Here is a 17,921-nt window from a genome sequence, read left to right on the forward strand (position 1 = left end):
CCAAAAAAGTTTTAGGGCTCTAAAAAATTCAGGACTACTTCCTACAGTCCTGGGGGTTTAGCATGACTCAAACACAAGAGGTTTCAGCAGCAACCAATCCACCATACGAGCATGCAAGCCCTAAATTCCAGCTCTGGATTTTTTGCCAATTTTCATCCAAAAAATCCAAAACAACTTCAAACCACCATGAAACTTATACGAAAATCCCCCTAAAATCAGGGTGAATCAGCGACCATCAAAAACCCATGAAGGTGCCGCTGACTGTACAGACTGCTGACATCAACCGATGGCGTGCTAACATTAGCAAATTTGTCTGTGAATCACGACCAGCAGAAGAGAGTTTTCTTGATCGTGCATAGCTCTGATACCAAGTTGTAAAGTTTAGAGATGTTGAAGAGAGAAGAAAAGAAGAAGAAGAAGAAGGAATGTCTAGAATGCTTGGTGTGGCACTGCTCACACCAAGAGACTTTTCATTTTTTCTTCATAAGCAAAATTACAAAGGTTCCCTTGAATAGGTGCCCAAATACAAAAAAAGCACAAAAGGATAGAAATGCCCTCACACTGTTAACATAAATAAATAAATAAAAGAAGGAAAAGAAGTGCATAACGTGGCAATTAAGATCTTTGGAGGGGTGTTAGAAGATGAATCTCCTTCTTCAGCATGCTTATCAAAACAAACCTCCTCCTTTGGAACTGACACTAGCAACTGAGTAGCATAGTTTTCAAGGCGCTTAGGCAAGGCTAGGTGACCACAGGGCGCCTAGGCGCCCAGGCGTTGGAATTTTAAAATGCTTGTTTTATTGAGTTTTTACTTTATATATGTTTTTCAGACATGTAATTCAGCCATAAAAAAAACATTTGATTCAATTCAGCCATATAATCACTGAATCAGCCATAAAAAAAATTTGAATGAGAAGAAGAATCAGCCATAAACATTTGATTCAAGTTTCAGATTCAAGACATTTAATTCAGCCAAAAAAAAATCAGCCGCATAATCATATATATTAATGATATAAAAAAAATTGAATGAGAAGAAGAATTAAAGAAGAGATTAGAGAAGAGATTAAAAACTGAGATGATTCAAGACTTCAAGTTTGAAACTATGAATGACTGAAGGGAGGAGAAGAGTAGGGCGGAGCCCCTGTTGTTTTCAAAAAAAAAAAAGGGACTCATGGGGCAGACTGACGACTGAGAGAGTGAGAGTGACTGACTGAGAACACCACCCATGGGACGGGTGGAAGAAGAAGAAGAAGAAGAAGAAGAAGAAGAAGAAGAAGAAGAAGAAGAAGTGGAGAAAGGGAGGACTGAGAGGACTGAGGAGTATAGGGGCAGAGCCCTTGTTTTTTTGGAAAAAAAAAAGAATAGGACTGGCGAGCCCCTGTTTTTTTGACTGAACTGATATCTGAGAAGAGAAAGGAGGAGGAGAAGAAGAAGAAGAAAGGGAGGACTGGTGGAGCCTCTGTTTTTCGAAAAAAAAAAGTAAAAAATGCTGAAACTCTGAAACCTGAAGAAGAAGAAGTACCTGCTCGAACTAAGGTGCGAGTGCGACTTCGATGGAGCTGGGCTGCTCGAGCTTGCAGAGTTCGCCTGTTCGGTTCTCCTCCCTCTCCAGTCGAACCAAAACCCTTCTCTTAGTTTAGTTGTAAACCCTTGTCTTAGTTTAGTTGTATACACTATTCTATAGTTGTCTTAATACTAAACTGATACAGTGTAACAGGTTTATTTTAAAGGAATACAACAACTAATGAAATATCAAACTAATAAATTTTAAAAACAATAATAAATTTAGATACATTAGGTGCCCGCCTAAGTCTCTGGACGGGCGCCTAGTGCGCAAAACATATGGCGTTTGGGCGAGGCGACCTTCAAAAACCGCCTAGTCACCTAGGTGTCACCTTGACAACTATGCTGAGTAGACAAGAGTAGAAACTTTTTAAATGGAGATAGAGTTGCTCCAGCCTCCAACACGTTTTACTTGTTCTATGTTCAATAGGCTTAGTTTCCCTAATAATGAAAATGGGGATCTGGGGAAGGAAGGGAAGGCAGAGAAGACAAAGTGGTAAGAAATACTATTGCACTGATAGAGAAATCTAGAAAGAATGCTAATTTAAATAGAAGGGAGGGGGTAGGGCCCAGGAGAGGGAGAGAGGAGAATGGGAAAGCTTTTGTGTTTGAGTCAGATACTTGAAGAGAAAAAGTTATTGGTACTAGGGGGTAGATGGGGACATTTTGAACCACCTGGAGTTGGACGGTCCAAGAAGGAAGGTGGAACTGAACCAACTAGGAGCAAAGAATCAAGAAGTGAGGTTGGAAGAAGGCAAATTGTCAAAGTAGGAGGAGATAGTAATAGGTGGATGGGGGGCAAGAAAAAGTAGAATAGGGTGATGGTAAGGGGTCGAAGACTCCATTGTTGTCAGAATTGAAACAATAAGTGGCTACAGAGGAGAAATTTGATGCTGGTTCAAGAAGAGGAAGCGTCGAGAGCAACAAGAAAGCTTCAGATTTAACCATCTTAGTAGGGGATCTAGATGATTGGATTGGAGGTGATTTTGTCAAACCTTTGACGAGTCAGAAGGGGAAAAGCAATGGGGAAAGATTTCTGAGAAGATAACTTGTCTTGAAGCTATAGAAGAAGGGGAGACTAGGAGCTATGGACAAGAAAGTGAAAGTGGAGCTGCACCCATTTTTGAGGGCAAAAGCACATTTGTGATGGAAGGAAAGGGGCCAATTTCAAAAGATTTTGGGGAGTCTAAACATCAAGTCAAATTGATGGGGGAGGCTGCCTCTGTCAACATTGTTCATCTACAGGGTTTCAGAGAACCAACAAGCACTTGCTTCCTATTGAACCTTTATATCCATACCCCACAGGTATGATTCTTCTTCCCCACCTTGTCTATTCCTATATTTCACCTACCTCTTCTAAAAATGGTGGGGAAGAAGGAAGCAAATTTTGCTTTGATTTGCTAAATTTCACTAGGCAAAGGGAGGAGGGTGTCTCAAAGTTGGAGAGATTGGTGAAAGGGGATGCTAGGGATTTGGAAACATTAGGGGAGGGGGTTCAGCGTCTAATGGTAGATTATTTCGAGAGTTTGAGCAGTGATTTAAAAAGCGCGCCTCAAGTGCTCCTAGGCGCATAGATCCTAGGTGCAACACTTTCAAAAGGCGCATGTCTGGTGCACCTAGGCATGCGCCTGATCCACCTTGTGCCTCAGCCAAGGCATGCGCCTTTTTAAATTTTGACGCATTTTTGCTGTTTTTTTTTTTTGTTAAACCTAGCAGTTGGACTAATTTTGTTCATTCATTAGCCCTAACATGAACCCCCTATATGCTAATGTTGTTCAGTCATTCGTCTTAATAAAGTATCTTCTTAGAAGGAAATTAAAATTATAAAATCATATTTTTGTGTGAGAATTAAGAATTTAAGACCCTATGGACTTGTTTGGGCTTGCCTCGAGGGACATGGCACAGAGGCAGCTCGTAGAATTAGGAATGTAATATGTTTTACATCACATTAGCTACTTGAATAATGCAGTTGAGGAAAAAAAGGGATTGTGGGTTTTACATGCTTCAAAATGTTTTATATGTTTGATTTTATTTTTAAATTTTCATTTGAATACACTTTACATGTTATATTTATGTATTTTAATTTTAGATAATAGGTTTTTTAAAACATTAACTATCGGTTGACAGGTTAACCGAACCGTGAACACCCCTAGTATTGATGTATCTTTTATCACTTTACCGAATATCATTGCATATTTCCACATATTTCATAATATTTCCAATGTCTATAATTTTTACAATATTTCCATTTGACATTTCCGACATTACTGACATATGTCCTATATTTGGGTAAGTGACATTTCCATCGACATCGACATTTTAAACCTTGCCCCATACCAGTCATAAAGTACATGGGGCCCACAACCATTCCAATCTCTCAATGTGTGTACTCCATGTATTTTTTCATTGGTATGTGGCATTATCATTGGTTCCACAGCCTACTACACAGCTAAAGCGTTCAACTAATCTGAATTTGGAAAGATGACAATTTTGAGTGGTGGTTAACAAATGTTTATGGTCTCACTTCGTATAGGATAGAGAAAGTCTATGGATGGTGTTATACAGTTTAAATAGATTGTGTGAAGGGGCTTGGTGTTTGGCTGGAGACTTTAATGTCATCCGATTCAGTGTGGAGAAGAATGAGGTGCTTTAATGAATTTATTGATGATTGTTTACTCAGAGATCTTCCACTATAGAATGCTCAGTTCACTTTCTCTAATTTACAGTCGAACCCAGTGTGTTGTAAGATAGATTTATAGTTAATTCGGAATGAGAAGAGCGTTTTGTTTCAGTTATGGTCAAGACACTTGTTAGACCAATTTCTGATCGTTGGCCTCTATTCCTATATTCAGAAGAGCTGAGGTTTGGTTCCCTTCCTTTTAGGTTTGGAAACATGTGGGTAACACATCCAAACTTCAAGGATATTATAGACTTTAATGTCATCCGGTTCAGTGCAAAGAAGAATGTAGGGAACTCTAGAGTCACAAAAAGTATGAGGTGCTTTAATGGATTTATTGATGAATTTTTGCTAGGAGATCTTCCACTATAGAATGCTCAGTTCACTTGGTCTAATTTACAGTCAAACCCAGTATTGTAAGTTGGATAGATTTATAGTTAATTTGCAACGGGAAGTGTTTTGTTTCAGTTATGGTCAAGACACTTGTTAGACCAATTTCTGATCATTGGCCTCTATTGCTACATAGAAGAGTTGAGGTTTGGTCCCCTTCCTTTTAGGTTTGGGAACATGTGGGTAACATATCCAAACTTCAAGGAGATTATAGATGGTTGGTGAAAGGAGAGCCAATGTCAAGGATGGGTTGGCTTCCAATTTATGCAAAAACTCAAGATGATAAAAAGTGAAGTTAAAAAATGGAATGCACAAATTTTTTATGAGAATTGAGGAAAGGAAGAAGGATCACTTATGACAAATTGAATTGTTGGATTCAGTTGAAGTGGAGGAAGGAAGAGGATTTTGTGATGTTGAGAGACCACAAAGGTTGGACCTAAGGTCTGAGAGTTGGAGTTAACCATTAGAAGGAAAGAGATTTGTTGGAGACAACAATCCAGGTGCAATTGGTTAAATGAGGGAGATGCAACAGCAAGTTCTTCTCTTTTGTGGCAAATGGAAGAAGGAAGAAAAATAGGATTTCAAGAGTGGTGGTCAATGGGGAAGAATTTCAAGATGAGGAGGCAATTGAATCCATTTACTTCTTTTTTTTAGGGCCTTGTATGCTCCTAGTTTCTCTATCAAACTGCTGATGGGAGGTTTGGAGTGGGATAGGAACCCAGTGGAATTGGTAGAAAATTGGAGGAACCCTTCCCAATGGAAGAAATAAAGGCGGCTATAATGAGGATAAGGCACCTGGCCCTGATGGTTTTACTTTAACCTTTTTTTTTCAAAGAGTGTTGGGAGACAATTGAGGACTTGAAGCAACTTTTTGATGAGTTCCATGAGAGAGGAAAAGTGGGAAAAGGGATGAATGCCGCTTTTGTTTCCCTAATACGCAAGTGTACAGGGGCAGCTTCTACCATGAGTTTACACCCATTAGCCTCACCACAAGATTATATAAAATTTTGGCTAAGGTCCTCTCCTTAAGGCTGAAAGAAGTGCTACATTTTGTGGTGAAGGGAACAAGGGGCTTTTGTGAAGAACAAGCAAATCTTTTAGATCAAATCCTCAAATCTAATTAAGCTGTAGAGGACTTCAAGAAATCAGGAAGGGTTTTGTGTTTAAACTTGATCTTGAAAAGTCTTATGATCGTGTGGACTAGGGGTTTCTTCAATGGGTCATGGAAAGGATGGGCTTTGGGCAATGATGGGTGAGGTGGATGCTATGGTGTCTGAGAACTACCCACTTCTCAATCCTTTTAGTAGGTGTTTTGGGATTGATGTCATTTTCTCAGAAAATGGCGCCACATCAGAAATCTGTTCTGTTTTCCCGAAAAACATTTTCTCAGACCATGCCTTGGAAATCAGGAAAGGTGTGGTCTGAGAAAACACCATTTTTGGTGTTTTTCCCATTTTTCTACTGTTGCTAGCAATGGTGTGCTGATGTGGTGTTGAAAAATGCCTATGTGGCAGCAACAACAATGGTACCAAATAGAAAACCTGAGAAAACAGCATGCTTATGCAACACCGTTTTCTGAGAAAACACCTCCTAGGAAATGGCATCGATCCCAAACACACACTTAAATGGTTCTCCAAGAGACTTCTTTAAAAGTTATTATTGATAAAAAAAGAAATTAGAGACTTCTTTAAAGCACCGGCCCCAAACACCCTTTGTTAAGAGGTTTTATCTCTCCAAGTCTTTGTAATTGGCTTTGTTCTTAATAAAGCTATCATTATTGATCCCGAAAAAAAAAAGAAATTAGAGACTGGCCTCTTATGTATCTAGAATTACCTTTGGGGGGAAATCCTAGGGATTTGTCTTTCTGGGAAGGGGTGATAGAGAGATTTGTTAAGATGTTAGCTTCCTAGAAGAAGAATTATATTTCAAAAGGGGGAAGCTTGAAAAGCTTATAAGGGAGTTTGTTGTGGGACTCAGGTAGCAACAAGTGCAACCATCTTTTGAAATGGTTTGAGGTGTATAAGTCTAAAGAAGGTGGAGATTTAGGGTTAGGGAGGCTTCAAGTGAAAAATGAGGCTCTTTTGGGGAAATGGTTTTGGAGGTTTCCCTAAAGAAAGGGAAGCCGTGTGGCATTTGGTAATAAAGAGCATCCATGGTGTGCACCCTAACGGGTGGGATTCAGGACTGGCTAGAACAGTTAACACAAAAAGTCCCTGGGAAACAATTTTAACTTCTTTCTTACAACATGTTACATATGATGCTATTTCTGGATGTGGTGAAATTTTGGGAGGTCTCCTCTCTTCCTGTCTTTCCCAAGAATCTTCAATTTATCCGTTGCTAAAAACAAACATATAGCTGACTTGATTTTTTATGATGGGAGAGGGTTAGTTAGGGCTTTACATTTGAAGAGACCTTTGACAGATATTGAAACCACTGAGCTAATCCCCTTACTAAATTCTCTTCAAGAGGTAACTTTAACTCCTTCTGGGTCAGATGAGAGGGTGCAGATTCCTAATGCAAATGGAATTTTCACCTGTGGCTCCTTTAAATGCCTAACCTATTCTTCTGATAACCTCTTATTTCCAGCTAAAGAACTACGGGCAAATCCAATTCCCCCCAAAGTGAAATTTTTTTGTTGGGAGGAACTGGTCAATTTCCCCTTGTGTGTTCCTTGTTTAAAGAATGGGGAAATCATAAACACTAATAACCTGTTGCTGCATTGCTCCTATGCCTCTTGGGTGTGGCAGCACTTTTTCTCTTTGGTTGGAAGAGACTGGGTAGCACCTCCTGAAGTGAAAGATATATATTCAAGACAGGGATGATGATGGTGTAACTTGGAGAAAGAGTTCTGTGGCAATATCGGTGAACCCCCTATTTGCTAATGTTGTTCATTCATTCATCTTAATAAAATATCTTCTTAAAAGGCAATTAAAATTATAAATCATTATTTTTTGTGTGAAAATTAAGAATTTAAGATCCTAACATCGACTTGTTTGGGCTTGCCTCGAGGGGTGTGGCACAAAGGCGGCTTGTAGAATCAGGAATGTAATATGTTTTACATCAATTTGCTACTAGAAGTAATGCAACTGAGGAAAAAAAGAGATTGTGGGTTTGAATACACTTGAAAATGTTTTATATGTTCGATTTTATTTTTAAATTTTCATTTGAATACGCTTTACATGTTATGTTTATGTATTTTAATTTTAGATAATAGGTTTTTTAAAACATTAATTTTAAAAGGGCAGAGCTATTTTCAGGACCATCGGGAATTGGTGTGATTCTGAGAGACAAAGACAGCAATATGTTGTCTCTATTTTCAGGACCAGTGGGTGAAGGTGATTCAATAAGGGCTGAGCTACTAGCAGCGGTACAAGGTATACAGATGGCTAGTCAAAATGGTGTGACAAATCTGCTAGTAGAAGGGGGTTCCAAGGTGGTAGTAGGCTGGCTAATTAGGCCAGAAACAGCTTGTTGGGGCTACAGGGATCTGTTAAAGAAAGTTAAATGGATGACAAGGAGTATGACTTTCAGTTTTCAGTGGGTTAGAAGATCAGCAAATGCAATGGCTGATCCTCTGGCCAAGCAGAGGGTGTCAAGGGGAGATCTATTTTGGGCTACTTTGTAATTGTGTCTTAGGCTTGGGCAGTTTTGGTGTATATGGTTCAGTCCTAGGGGGTAACATCTCGTGCCTCCTCCTAGGCTGATTGTATTTTTGTTATTTGATTTAATAAAATTACTCTCGCTTATCAAAAAAATATTATGTTTAATATTTTTTCTTTTTTTTTTGCATTTTTTTAATTTTCTGATGTTTTTTTTTCAATTTTCTGACTTTTTTGATTTTATAGCATTTTTTTTTTTGTATTTTTGCGCCTTGCTTCAAAAGGGCACGTGCCTTGCCTTGCACCTTGCACTTTTAAAACACTGGGCAATAAGTGTGTGGAGCTGTTTTGTGGAGGTTATGATGTGAAAGGAATGCGAGAATTTTTGAAAAGAAATGCAAGCAGGTAGAGGATCTCATTGAGTTAATAACTTTAAGAGTGGTACACTGGGCTATCATTTGTAAAGAATTTTCAGGTGTTTCTCTCAATGATTTATTGATAGGGTGTAAAATTGTACAGGTTTTCCCTCAAGTAACCCCCAAAGATCTATGGTGTGGTCTCCACCGGCTGCAGGAAATTTTAAACTGAATTTTGATGGGTGTTGTTTGGGTAATTTGGATTTGTCTGGAGTAGGTGTGGTGAGAGACATTCAAGGTATCATTATCCTTAGTTACTCAGGTCCGATAGGGGAAGGAAATTCCCAAAGAGCAGAGTTATTGGCCTTAATTCAAGGAATAAAGCTTATAAGGATGCAGAGGTGGAGAAATGTGAAAGTGGAAGGTGATTCTTTGGCTAGATCTGGGGTGGGGAGAGTTTCCTTGGATTGGGGTTGTCCTGGACCAGGCTGTAATCTGTAATTGTTTCTCTTTTTTCTCTGTTTCTGAGTGATTTTGGTATGGTCCTGAGATTGTACTGTCCTTTGGCCAGCTAGTGCTGCTGACCTCTGTTCCTTTTAATGAAATGGAATCAGTTACTTATCAAAATGAAGATGGGTGTTGTTTGGGTAATCCGGGTTTGTCTGGAGTAGGCGTGGTGAGAGACATTCAAGGTATCATTATCCTTAGTTCCTCAGGTCCGACTGGGGAAGGAAATTCCCTAAGAGCAGAGTTATTGGCCTTAATTCAAGGAATAAAGCTTGTAAGGATGCAGAGGTGGAGAAATGTGAAAGTGGAAGGTGATTCTTTGGCTAGATCTGGGGTGGAGAGAGTTTCCTTGGATTGGGGTTGTCCTGGACCAGGCTGTAATCTGTAATTGTTTCTCTTTTTTCTCTGTTTCTGAGTGGTTTTGGTATGGTCCTGAGATTGTACTGTCCTTTGGCCAGCCACTTATTATAGTGCTGCTGGCCTCTGTTCCTTTTAGTGAAATGGAATCAGTTACTTATCAAAATAAAGAAAATTAAAAAAAATAATAAACCACACTTTTAACCTTGTGGTATATGCTGAAATGGCATTTCTCATTCTTAATGGTACAAATACACCTGGTGGATGACACCACTTGTTTTCATTACATAGGAAATGCACCAAATTCAAACTAACTTGCCAGGATAATCTGGCTGTGTTTATTTGACCAAACTTCCCATAATTTTCTGGCACAATATGGTTCTATTTTTGCATTAGGTCTACTAGACTTTAACATTTTGGGCTGCACCAACCTAATTTGCTTTTGGTTTCTCTTGATTATGAGCCCGAACGTATCAGTTGATTAATCAGATGGTGTGCCTAAAAGCTACCCCAAAAAATTAAGTGCATAAAGCTGAGTTGCGATTTTTTTTTTATTTTTTTGGGGGGGGTGGGGGGGAACTGGAGTTTGGTTTGAAGTCTTTTTAATGTCTAAATTTCTTAGTTTGCCCAGCAGTGTTGCACAATCTAGCATGCTTTCCCTGGCACCTGGCTTGGGACTAACATTTTACATCTAGCCAAGCCCATGCATGTCCTGCTGAGCTGGTAAATGGGTTAAAAGTTTTTATGCAATATGCTTGAGCTGGAAGGTTTAAGGTAAACCCAGGCCAAGGCCTGGCTTGTTGACAGACCTATAACTGGTACAGCATACCATTCTTTTTAAAAGTTGGCAAGAATTGACTAAATTTCAATTTTACCACCGGGGCTTACCTGTTGTATTGCATAAAAAGATTCGGGCTCCATTTGGGAAGAGTGCAAAATACAAATATGTTCAGTGCAAAACCTTGCATATGGCCCATATTTTTATTTCTAAACCTTGTATTTGCACTCTTCCCAATTTTAGCCTAATGGATAAGTGCCTCATCTGGCAAAACCTTTAGCTGTGGAGAGACACTTGGTAAGGGTTTGCTAATCAAGTTGATTAGAGACATAGCAACCCAGGAATCTTCTGTGTGGACACATCTATGGGGTCCCGATGTCTTCCAATTACTTCACTTCATGGGAAGGTTCCAGCTTCAAATCCTTGCATGTTATTTTTGGTTTTGAAAAGTGAAACTCTAGGTGGCTAATATCACATTGACAATACTTCAATGTATGCTTGGGACTTGGGTATTGGGTTGAAGCAGATGACAGGATAGAAGACATGGCAATCCGAAAGGTCTCCTATCTGATGGATCAAACTTATCATTTTGCTACATGGAAAAGTTTCGGTACTTCATATAGAGAAAAGTCCTAATTGAACTAACCCGAATAGAGGGAACTCTTTTCCATGCATATAGTGAGTTACTAGAGAAATTAAGTATTAATGACTGCAATTTATCTATCCACATAGTTAAATAAAGTGGATTTATTTTGTACATGAATTGGCTGCAATGTTTGCTCTTATAATATTTAGCAGAAATTACTGAAATTTAAGAAGTTCCACTGGGATTCCCAGTCTGAAATGCCTACTTTTCATTCCTTCTTTTGTTCATCATACCATGTTATGTGTGAGTTACCCATGATGATGGAATGCAATCTTTTGTCTGAAAATCTTGCCACTTGTATCCATTATCTTGTGGTTTTCATGTGGTTGCAAATGGACTAGCTGGTTCCAAGTCTGAATATCTTGAACCTGTGGGCCAGCCTTCATATGAATGCTTGGAATTCCTTTAATCTCTCATCCATTATCCATCAAGTTGCATATTTCTTAAAACGAACCAATTTTTTGTATAATGGTGTCCCCACATATATGGTTTTCTCATCATGTGTTTGTCTTGTTTATTTGTACACATAGGCTGGAAGTCCTCAACTATTTTAATATTTAGAAAACTATGGAGATATTGGAGTATGTCCTTGACAGTTGGTTTTGACTGTGATAGGTGCAAGCTTATATTGTTAAGCTCAGAAGACAGATGAGTTTGATTGATGGGCAGCCTCAGCAATCTCTGCCCACCTCTGGCCATTGAATGTACTTGAGCCCAATATCATTGTGGGTTGCCTTTCAAACTGATATTCATGGGGATGTAAGAACACAGCACACTACCTACCCAAATAATAGTAATGTGGAATAGTTGAACTTACGTAATCCCACTTTTACCCTCTGTTTTCTTTCATCTCATTAACGGCACATATGTATATTTTATTTGACAGCAATGAAAAGAAAAGATACTATCTTTTTTGTTCAGTCTGTTTTAATCTGTTGGAAGTATTTAACTATTTTCGGAGGTTGTTGAAAATCTAGTTTAGTTATATATCTCAATAAGGATGCCTTCGATCAGAGACATGTGATGTGAGCTCTTTAAAGGCCATCATGTTTGATAGCAGACAGCAGAAAAAATTAGAAAAAACAAAAGAATTTTCTCCATATGATCAGTTATATCTATTACCTATAATAGTAAAAGGGGAAAGTCTTTTAGTCGATTCTTCCAATTTATTACCCAGTAACTGTAAGTCCCATTTTGTGCCCTATCTCACGTGGTAAGATTCCTTGAAAGCTTTATCCCAAGAGGTGGACTTAAGAAAATGGTCATAGAGGGGTAAAATGCTTGTTTTTTTTTTTCCTGGTTGCAGGAAAGAAAGGGGTAGAATGCACATATGTTGTAATAAATGACCTGCATTTGGAAGGACAGATAATCAAACCATCCTTCCTATCCTTCCTGCTTTGTGAAGTACTTGTGGTTCAGATTCACTTGGTGTAAGTGGGACTAATACAGTAGTGTCCTTCATAGAAAAGGATATGGTGGCTGTACTGTGTAGGAAATCCAGCAGACTGGGAAAAAACAGCGATAATATGTGCTGCTCTCCTTGATCCTGCTGCTTTATTCTTCTTAGACAATAAAATGGATTAAATGTGTTGACAATTTTGAGTCTGTATTTACTGAGTTTGTGGCCATGTATCATGTATGTTATACTATAGGTTTCCCTAGGCTTTTTATTCCTTTTCCTTGTTTTTTTTTTTCTGAACATTAGGCTTTTATTGCATGTTTGTGCTGTTATCTTATCACTTGAATCAAAAGAACAAATATATAAGAAAAGGAAGACAATAAGAAAAAGGTTTAGGTAAGACTCAGAAAGAATGTATCATGATCCTTTCTGTGATCAACGAGAGGTGCACCCAACACGTATCAACATCCTTTGAATCGACTGCAAGTGCAAACCTTTTTTTTCCTTTTCTTTGAAAAGCCCAAGTGTAAACCATTAGTAGACTATTAATAGTCTTGATCTATAAATTATTGGCTTCCGCCTCCCAGAAGGCGGAGTGATCGAATTTACATCATTTGTTTAGCTATCACCCGATATAATTGATCTCGATGCTGCTGCGAATTGTTCTTGCTTTATCTCCTCATCCATGATCCAAGTATCCAACACCACCTTCTCAACGACCCTGCAACTGCAATTGAGAGCAGCGGTCTTCTTGCCCCAACAACGTAGTCTCACGTCCTTTTGTGTTTGGATGGACACAACAACTTGGCCTATTTAATAATGGAAGTCAGGTGCGGCCATTGGCTCTCTGCTAACCTGTCTAACCTGCCCATACCTTACCCAACTCAATAAAATACATGATCCATTCTCTCTCTCTCTCTCTCTCTCTCTCTCCCCTTCAGGTTGGATCCAGATAATTGGTGCCCATTCATAGTATTCTCCACCCCATCATCTTGCAATTGATAATAGCTAGCCCATCTTAATTTAGTTCAAATGAAACCCTCCTAGTGTGATTGAAATGTTCTTAAATCATACAGCTGTAGGTGCTGCATGGTCTGACATCAATTGTTCCCCCCACCACCACCACTATCTACAACTACTAGTGTTCCTGGAATCCTGTACCTGAACCAGAGGATACTGGGCGAATTAGGTCCAGGATTAGGAGCCACAGCTGTAAAGGATTGGAAGGCTCAACAAATTAAGTAGATTAGTACGTTGTAATGTAACTACGGAAGCTTTAGAGATGGTACCACCTCCGTAAGTCCTTTAATTGATGTTTGGGATAATGGTGGTGAACCAGAGAAATTGCATGGATGGGACCATAAAGGGCCCTTATAGGGTTTTATCATTTATGTGTTGTCAATGTGCTCTCAATGTAACTCTTGGCTTGTCCTCGAGTATTTAACACAATGGGGTTTGTCATGTACTAAGGACTAAGGTGAGAGGCCCATTGTCTTAGATGGCAAACTGTACGTGTGCTTTAGTTTTGCTTGCAGCGGGACCCAACTGATCTAACTTAATTCTGAACCTCACCACCATTTTTAGGGCCCAAACTCGTATCATTGCAAGATCTAAACCATGGCTGTCCAGTCTTTTCTGGTAATACTGAAGTCTCTATTCAACCACCGCGCCACTGCTACTGCTACTCTGCCATTTATATAAAAAATCACGTCCTTACTCCTCACTTGCTTTGTTATTTGTTTCTTTATGGCATGCATGCTTCAACGTCGTCAATCTAATCGCATCTCTCTCTCTCTCTCTCTCTCTCTCTCTCTCTCTCTCTCTCTACTGCTATAATCCTTTTACCCATGCACCCACGATCACATTCCTAGACAACCAGTCCATACAAGTGTAGTAAACTGTATAAAAGAATTTTACAATAAGCAGAGATCCCAAGTGGGATGTTATAGTTTGAGCCTTTGAGGGATGGTTAATTGGTTAAGCAAGCAATTAGAATAATATCCTTCGCCTGAGAGAGTAGTTACAGCTAAAGGGAAAAGGGTAGCATGGCTTTCATGAACAAAACACAAGGATTAATTGGGTCCCCATCAACCAAAGAGAATGACTTTAATTTGTTGATTAGATGTAGCCACTCCCTCTCCATGGGAATGGTGGCTGATCGGTCACCCACCTAGTCATTCTGTTTTTTATGCTCCATTGCACATTGCACCAAACAATCTCATTCACAGAACATGGGAGGTTTCTTCAAGAGGCTATGGCCCAATGCCAATTAATGCTTTCTTTTTTTTTTTCCCTTAATGTTCTTGACTGATAAGAAGAAGAACAACAACAACAAACAAGGGAGAAACGTTAACGTAACTACTGTTTACGGCATTTACTCAGGCTTTCTCAGATCGCTTTCTGGGCCTTAGAACATGGGGAAGTAACTTTTAACTTTTACACATCTGAGACAAGCGTGAGATACCAGTGGTGCTCGTTTGAGATGAAGTTGTCTGATTGCAACCCTCCTCCTATTTGATGGTAGTCGATCGTTTTTATTTTATTTTATTTTTTTGGGTGGAGGACCACATGCCTATAACTCCTTTAATGTGGAAACGTCGTCACTTCTTGACACACACCAGTTGGACCATTAGAATTTAATTCAAATTTTTATTAAAATCTGTTTAATCTTGATTGTTCCTCAAATGTTATATGGATATTATCCAGAAATGAGCTCTATGGCTTTATTTTTCTTACTTAAATCTATGTTCCCATTCAGTTAATTAGCTACTTGCGGCAAAAATTCTTTTAATCTTGACCTTTTTTTAGCTAATTAATTTTTTTTTTTTTCTTTTTGCTGCAAGTAGCTAATCGATTGAATGGTTAATATCCATATAATATTTGATGAACAATACAATGCCTTCGTTTTGCTGCAACATATAATGTTGGTATGGTTGACTATTTTTTTAATTTGATTATTTATTATTAATATTGTCATTTTTATTGGGTGGGTCCCAACCAGCCTTTGTACAAGTAAAAGAATACAAACATTCAAACGCCAATTTCTTTCTAGTTTCTACATCCAAAAGAGGATTAATTAGGGAGATAAGCCAGAAACAATATTCATTATTTCATTCTCAATACTTATTTAGAAATATTGAATTGTAAAACATAAATTAATAAACAAATTGGATACATTCCGGTTTAGAAGATCTTTGTGAGTACTTGTGAAACGATTGATTAATTTCACTGCTCTCTACGTGAATTAATTACTGATTAACTTCTCTGTCCTGATCCTATAGCTATAGTCTGGATTAATGTAGTACAGAATTGGGAAGAAAAAAAGCTTAAAAAAGAAATAACTTGGGTATTGATACTGATAACATTATCCAGTAAGTTATTACAGAATACAAAGAAAAATAAAATAAATATAAGAGATACATGTGAGGCTTTCAGACATCTGTGAGCTCAGACGGCAGGACCATTGTTGACAGAGATAAAGGCAGTGAAGAATTGACTGGTGGCACCTGAAGGGTCGAAACCTGCAAACAGTAGAGCTAAACACATGGGTTTCTGCACCCTCTCTACGTATTAATTTTTTTCTGCCTTTCGAGCTTCAATCGACAGAATCACAAGCCCAACAATCAAAAAGAACCAAACACAAAAACCCACACCTCAGGTGGTACTCGTCAGTACAGTTATTATTGATCCGTGAATCATTAAGAGAGAGAGAGAGAGTTCTGTAAATAAGATAGATTTTTTTTTGTAAAAAGATAAAAAATCATTTTGAATTTCAAAAATGCATATATACAGGATCAAGCCAAATTTAGAATGGAAGATTAATAAAGAAAAAGGAAACTGAAGGGATGATATGGGCTGTGGAAGTGGTAATTGAAAAGCCTACCATTAATCTGATGGAAGCTTTGGTTGTTTGATGGGAAGCTCTTGATTGGATTAGATGGTATATAAATCTCTTGATTCAAATGGTGGTAATAAATGTAAGAGATAGGGGCTGTGACCATGAAACTTGATCCAAAACAGTATATTAGAAAAGAGGAAACAGATTGGAATTTAGGTTTTCTTTAACCATAGAAAGGATAAAGAAAGAAAGAAGCAATGGAAAAGCTTGAACTCTATCGAAACCCAATTTTTTACCCAAAAGAATAAAGGGTGTACCTTAGCAAATCAATGAAATTGCAGAAGGAGGATACAAAATCTCAAGTTTTGGGCCCCAAGAGCTGACGCCAGACAGGGACCCTAAAAAATATACTCAAAGAAAATTACATAAATATAGGGACGGAAAGAAGAGAGAGAAGGGCCAAGAAAAAATAACATTTTCGAACTTGAATATAAATATAGAGAGAGAGAGAGAGAGACAAGACAAAATGTTAGAAACTTGAGATCCAATGCCCAAAATTGAAACCAGGAGAGAGAGAGAGGGGGGCATGTTGTCCTAAGGAGGGCCAACAAACAAAGAGTAAGCCCAATGGGGTTGGCTCCCAGCATGTTCCTGTAGCACTCACCCTCCCCAAAACACCCGTGGTCTGTCCTTTGCCCCCACATCCCACATGACTTTGTTTCTCTCTCTCCCTCTCTCTCTCCACTAACTCCCTCCATAAATACCCCTCCAACCCTTCCTCTCCCCCTCATCTCACCACTACCACCTTCCACTTCTCCCATCTTCTGAAATCTGAGCCTCCCTTCTTTCCACTCTGTTGACACCACAACTTCTCTCCTACAGATATCTCCAGAATGGCTCTCAGGAAATCAAACAAACTACCTCAAACAGCAGTCATCAAGCAGATTCTCAAGAGATGTTCAAGCTTAGGCAAGAAACAAGGGTACGACGATGAAGGTCTTCCAGTCGACGTACCAAAGGGCCACTTTGCAGTCTACGTCGGGGAGAAGAGAAGCAGATACATTGTCCCCATTTCCTTACTCACTCATCCAGAGTTTCAGAGCCTCCTCCAGAGAGCCGAAGAGGAGTTCGGCTTCGATCACGACATGGGTCTCACTATTCCTTGCGAAGAAGTCGTTTTCCGCTCTCTAACTTCCATGCTCAGATGAAAGATTACTGTTGTCGGTGTTTTAGGAGAGAGGATGACAAAGACGAAGCTGCATCATATCACTGCTTCTCTTTTTTTCTCCCTCTCTCCTCTCTCTCTCTCTCTCTCCTTTTACTTCTCATTTTGATCTCTTCCCTTCTTTCGTTTTCTTTTCTTTTTGTACTTCCTTTTTCTGACCCAAGACATATGAACCTTTTCTGGGTTAGATTTGTACATTTTAAGCCAAGATTTTCCTCACAGTGGTGTTTGTGTTGCGCCCTGCGAGAGACTAATGAAACTAAAGTGGGTGAATTCCCTTTTCCTATTCTCACTCTCTCTCTCTCTCTCTCACACAAACAAATAATTTTGAAGGTTGAGCCTTCGGTTCACTGCATGGATTTGAGACTTGGGGAGAGTAAATCGTAAAATGAGATACGAGCAGACACCACCAAAAAAAATCTACATATGTGGGATAACGTGTTTGGAATATCACAGAAATTTACTTTTATGTTCCGTATATATGGTTATTTCTCAATTTTCCAAACAAACCAACGGTTGTAGTTGAGTTGGGTAACTCCTATTTCACGTAAAGTACTTTTTGTTGGCAGACACGTAAAGTACTTCA

At 38.8% G+C, this 17,921-nt stretch overlaps 2 protein-coding genes across 5 annotated transcripts in view; both read left to right on the forward strand.

Annotated features, from left to right (window-relative positions):
• LOC104589700 (transcription initiation factor TFIID subunit 14b-like) overlaps positions 1-12,591 on the forward strand; it is a 31,375-nt gene extending 18,784 nt beyond the window's left edge. For 3 of the 4 annotated variants that reach the window (XM_088889166.1, XM_010248103.3, XM_010248104.2), the window contains one exon: positions 11,489-11,793. In XM_088889166.1, the coding sequence (XP_088745292.1) occupies positions 11,489-11,575 (87 nt within the window). In that variant the 3' untranslated portion in view covers positions 11,576-11,793. Of the gene's footprint in view, positions 1-11,488; positions 11,794-12,179 lie in introns of those variants that run through there. The other variant, XR_016077031.1, reaches the window with a different exon arrangement.
• A 4,297-nt stretch (positions 12,592-16,888) lies between these two features.
• On the forward strand, positions 16,889-17,621 carry LOC104589702 (protein SMALL AUXIN UP-REGULATED RNA 12). The gene has a single exon (XM_010248105.3). The coding sequence runs from the start codon at positions 17,004-17,006 to the stop codon at positions 17,316-17,318; it is 315 nt and encodes a 104-aa protein (XP_010246407.1). The 5' UTR covers positions 16,889-17,003; the 3' UTR covers positions 17,319-17,621.
• Positions 17,622-17,921: the final 300 nt, after the last annotated feature.

This window comes from Nelumbo nucifera, chromosome 6 (assembly GCF_055504915.1).
Source record: "Nelumbo nucifera cultivar China Antique chromosome 6, China Antique-T2T, whole genome shotgun sequence".
NCBI lineage: Eukaryota > Viridiplantae > Streptophyta > Magnoliopsida > Proteales > Nelumbonaceae > Nelumbo > Nelumbo nucifera.

What these genes read in the sequence shown, in the direction of transcription:
- LOC104589702 (XM_010248105.3), top strand. Translation starts at nt 17,004, where the DNA reads ATGGCTCTCAGGAAATCAAACAAACTACCTCAAACAGCAGTCATCAAG.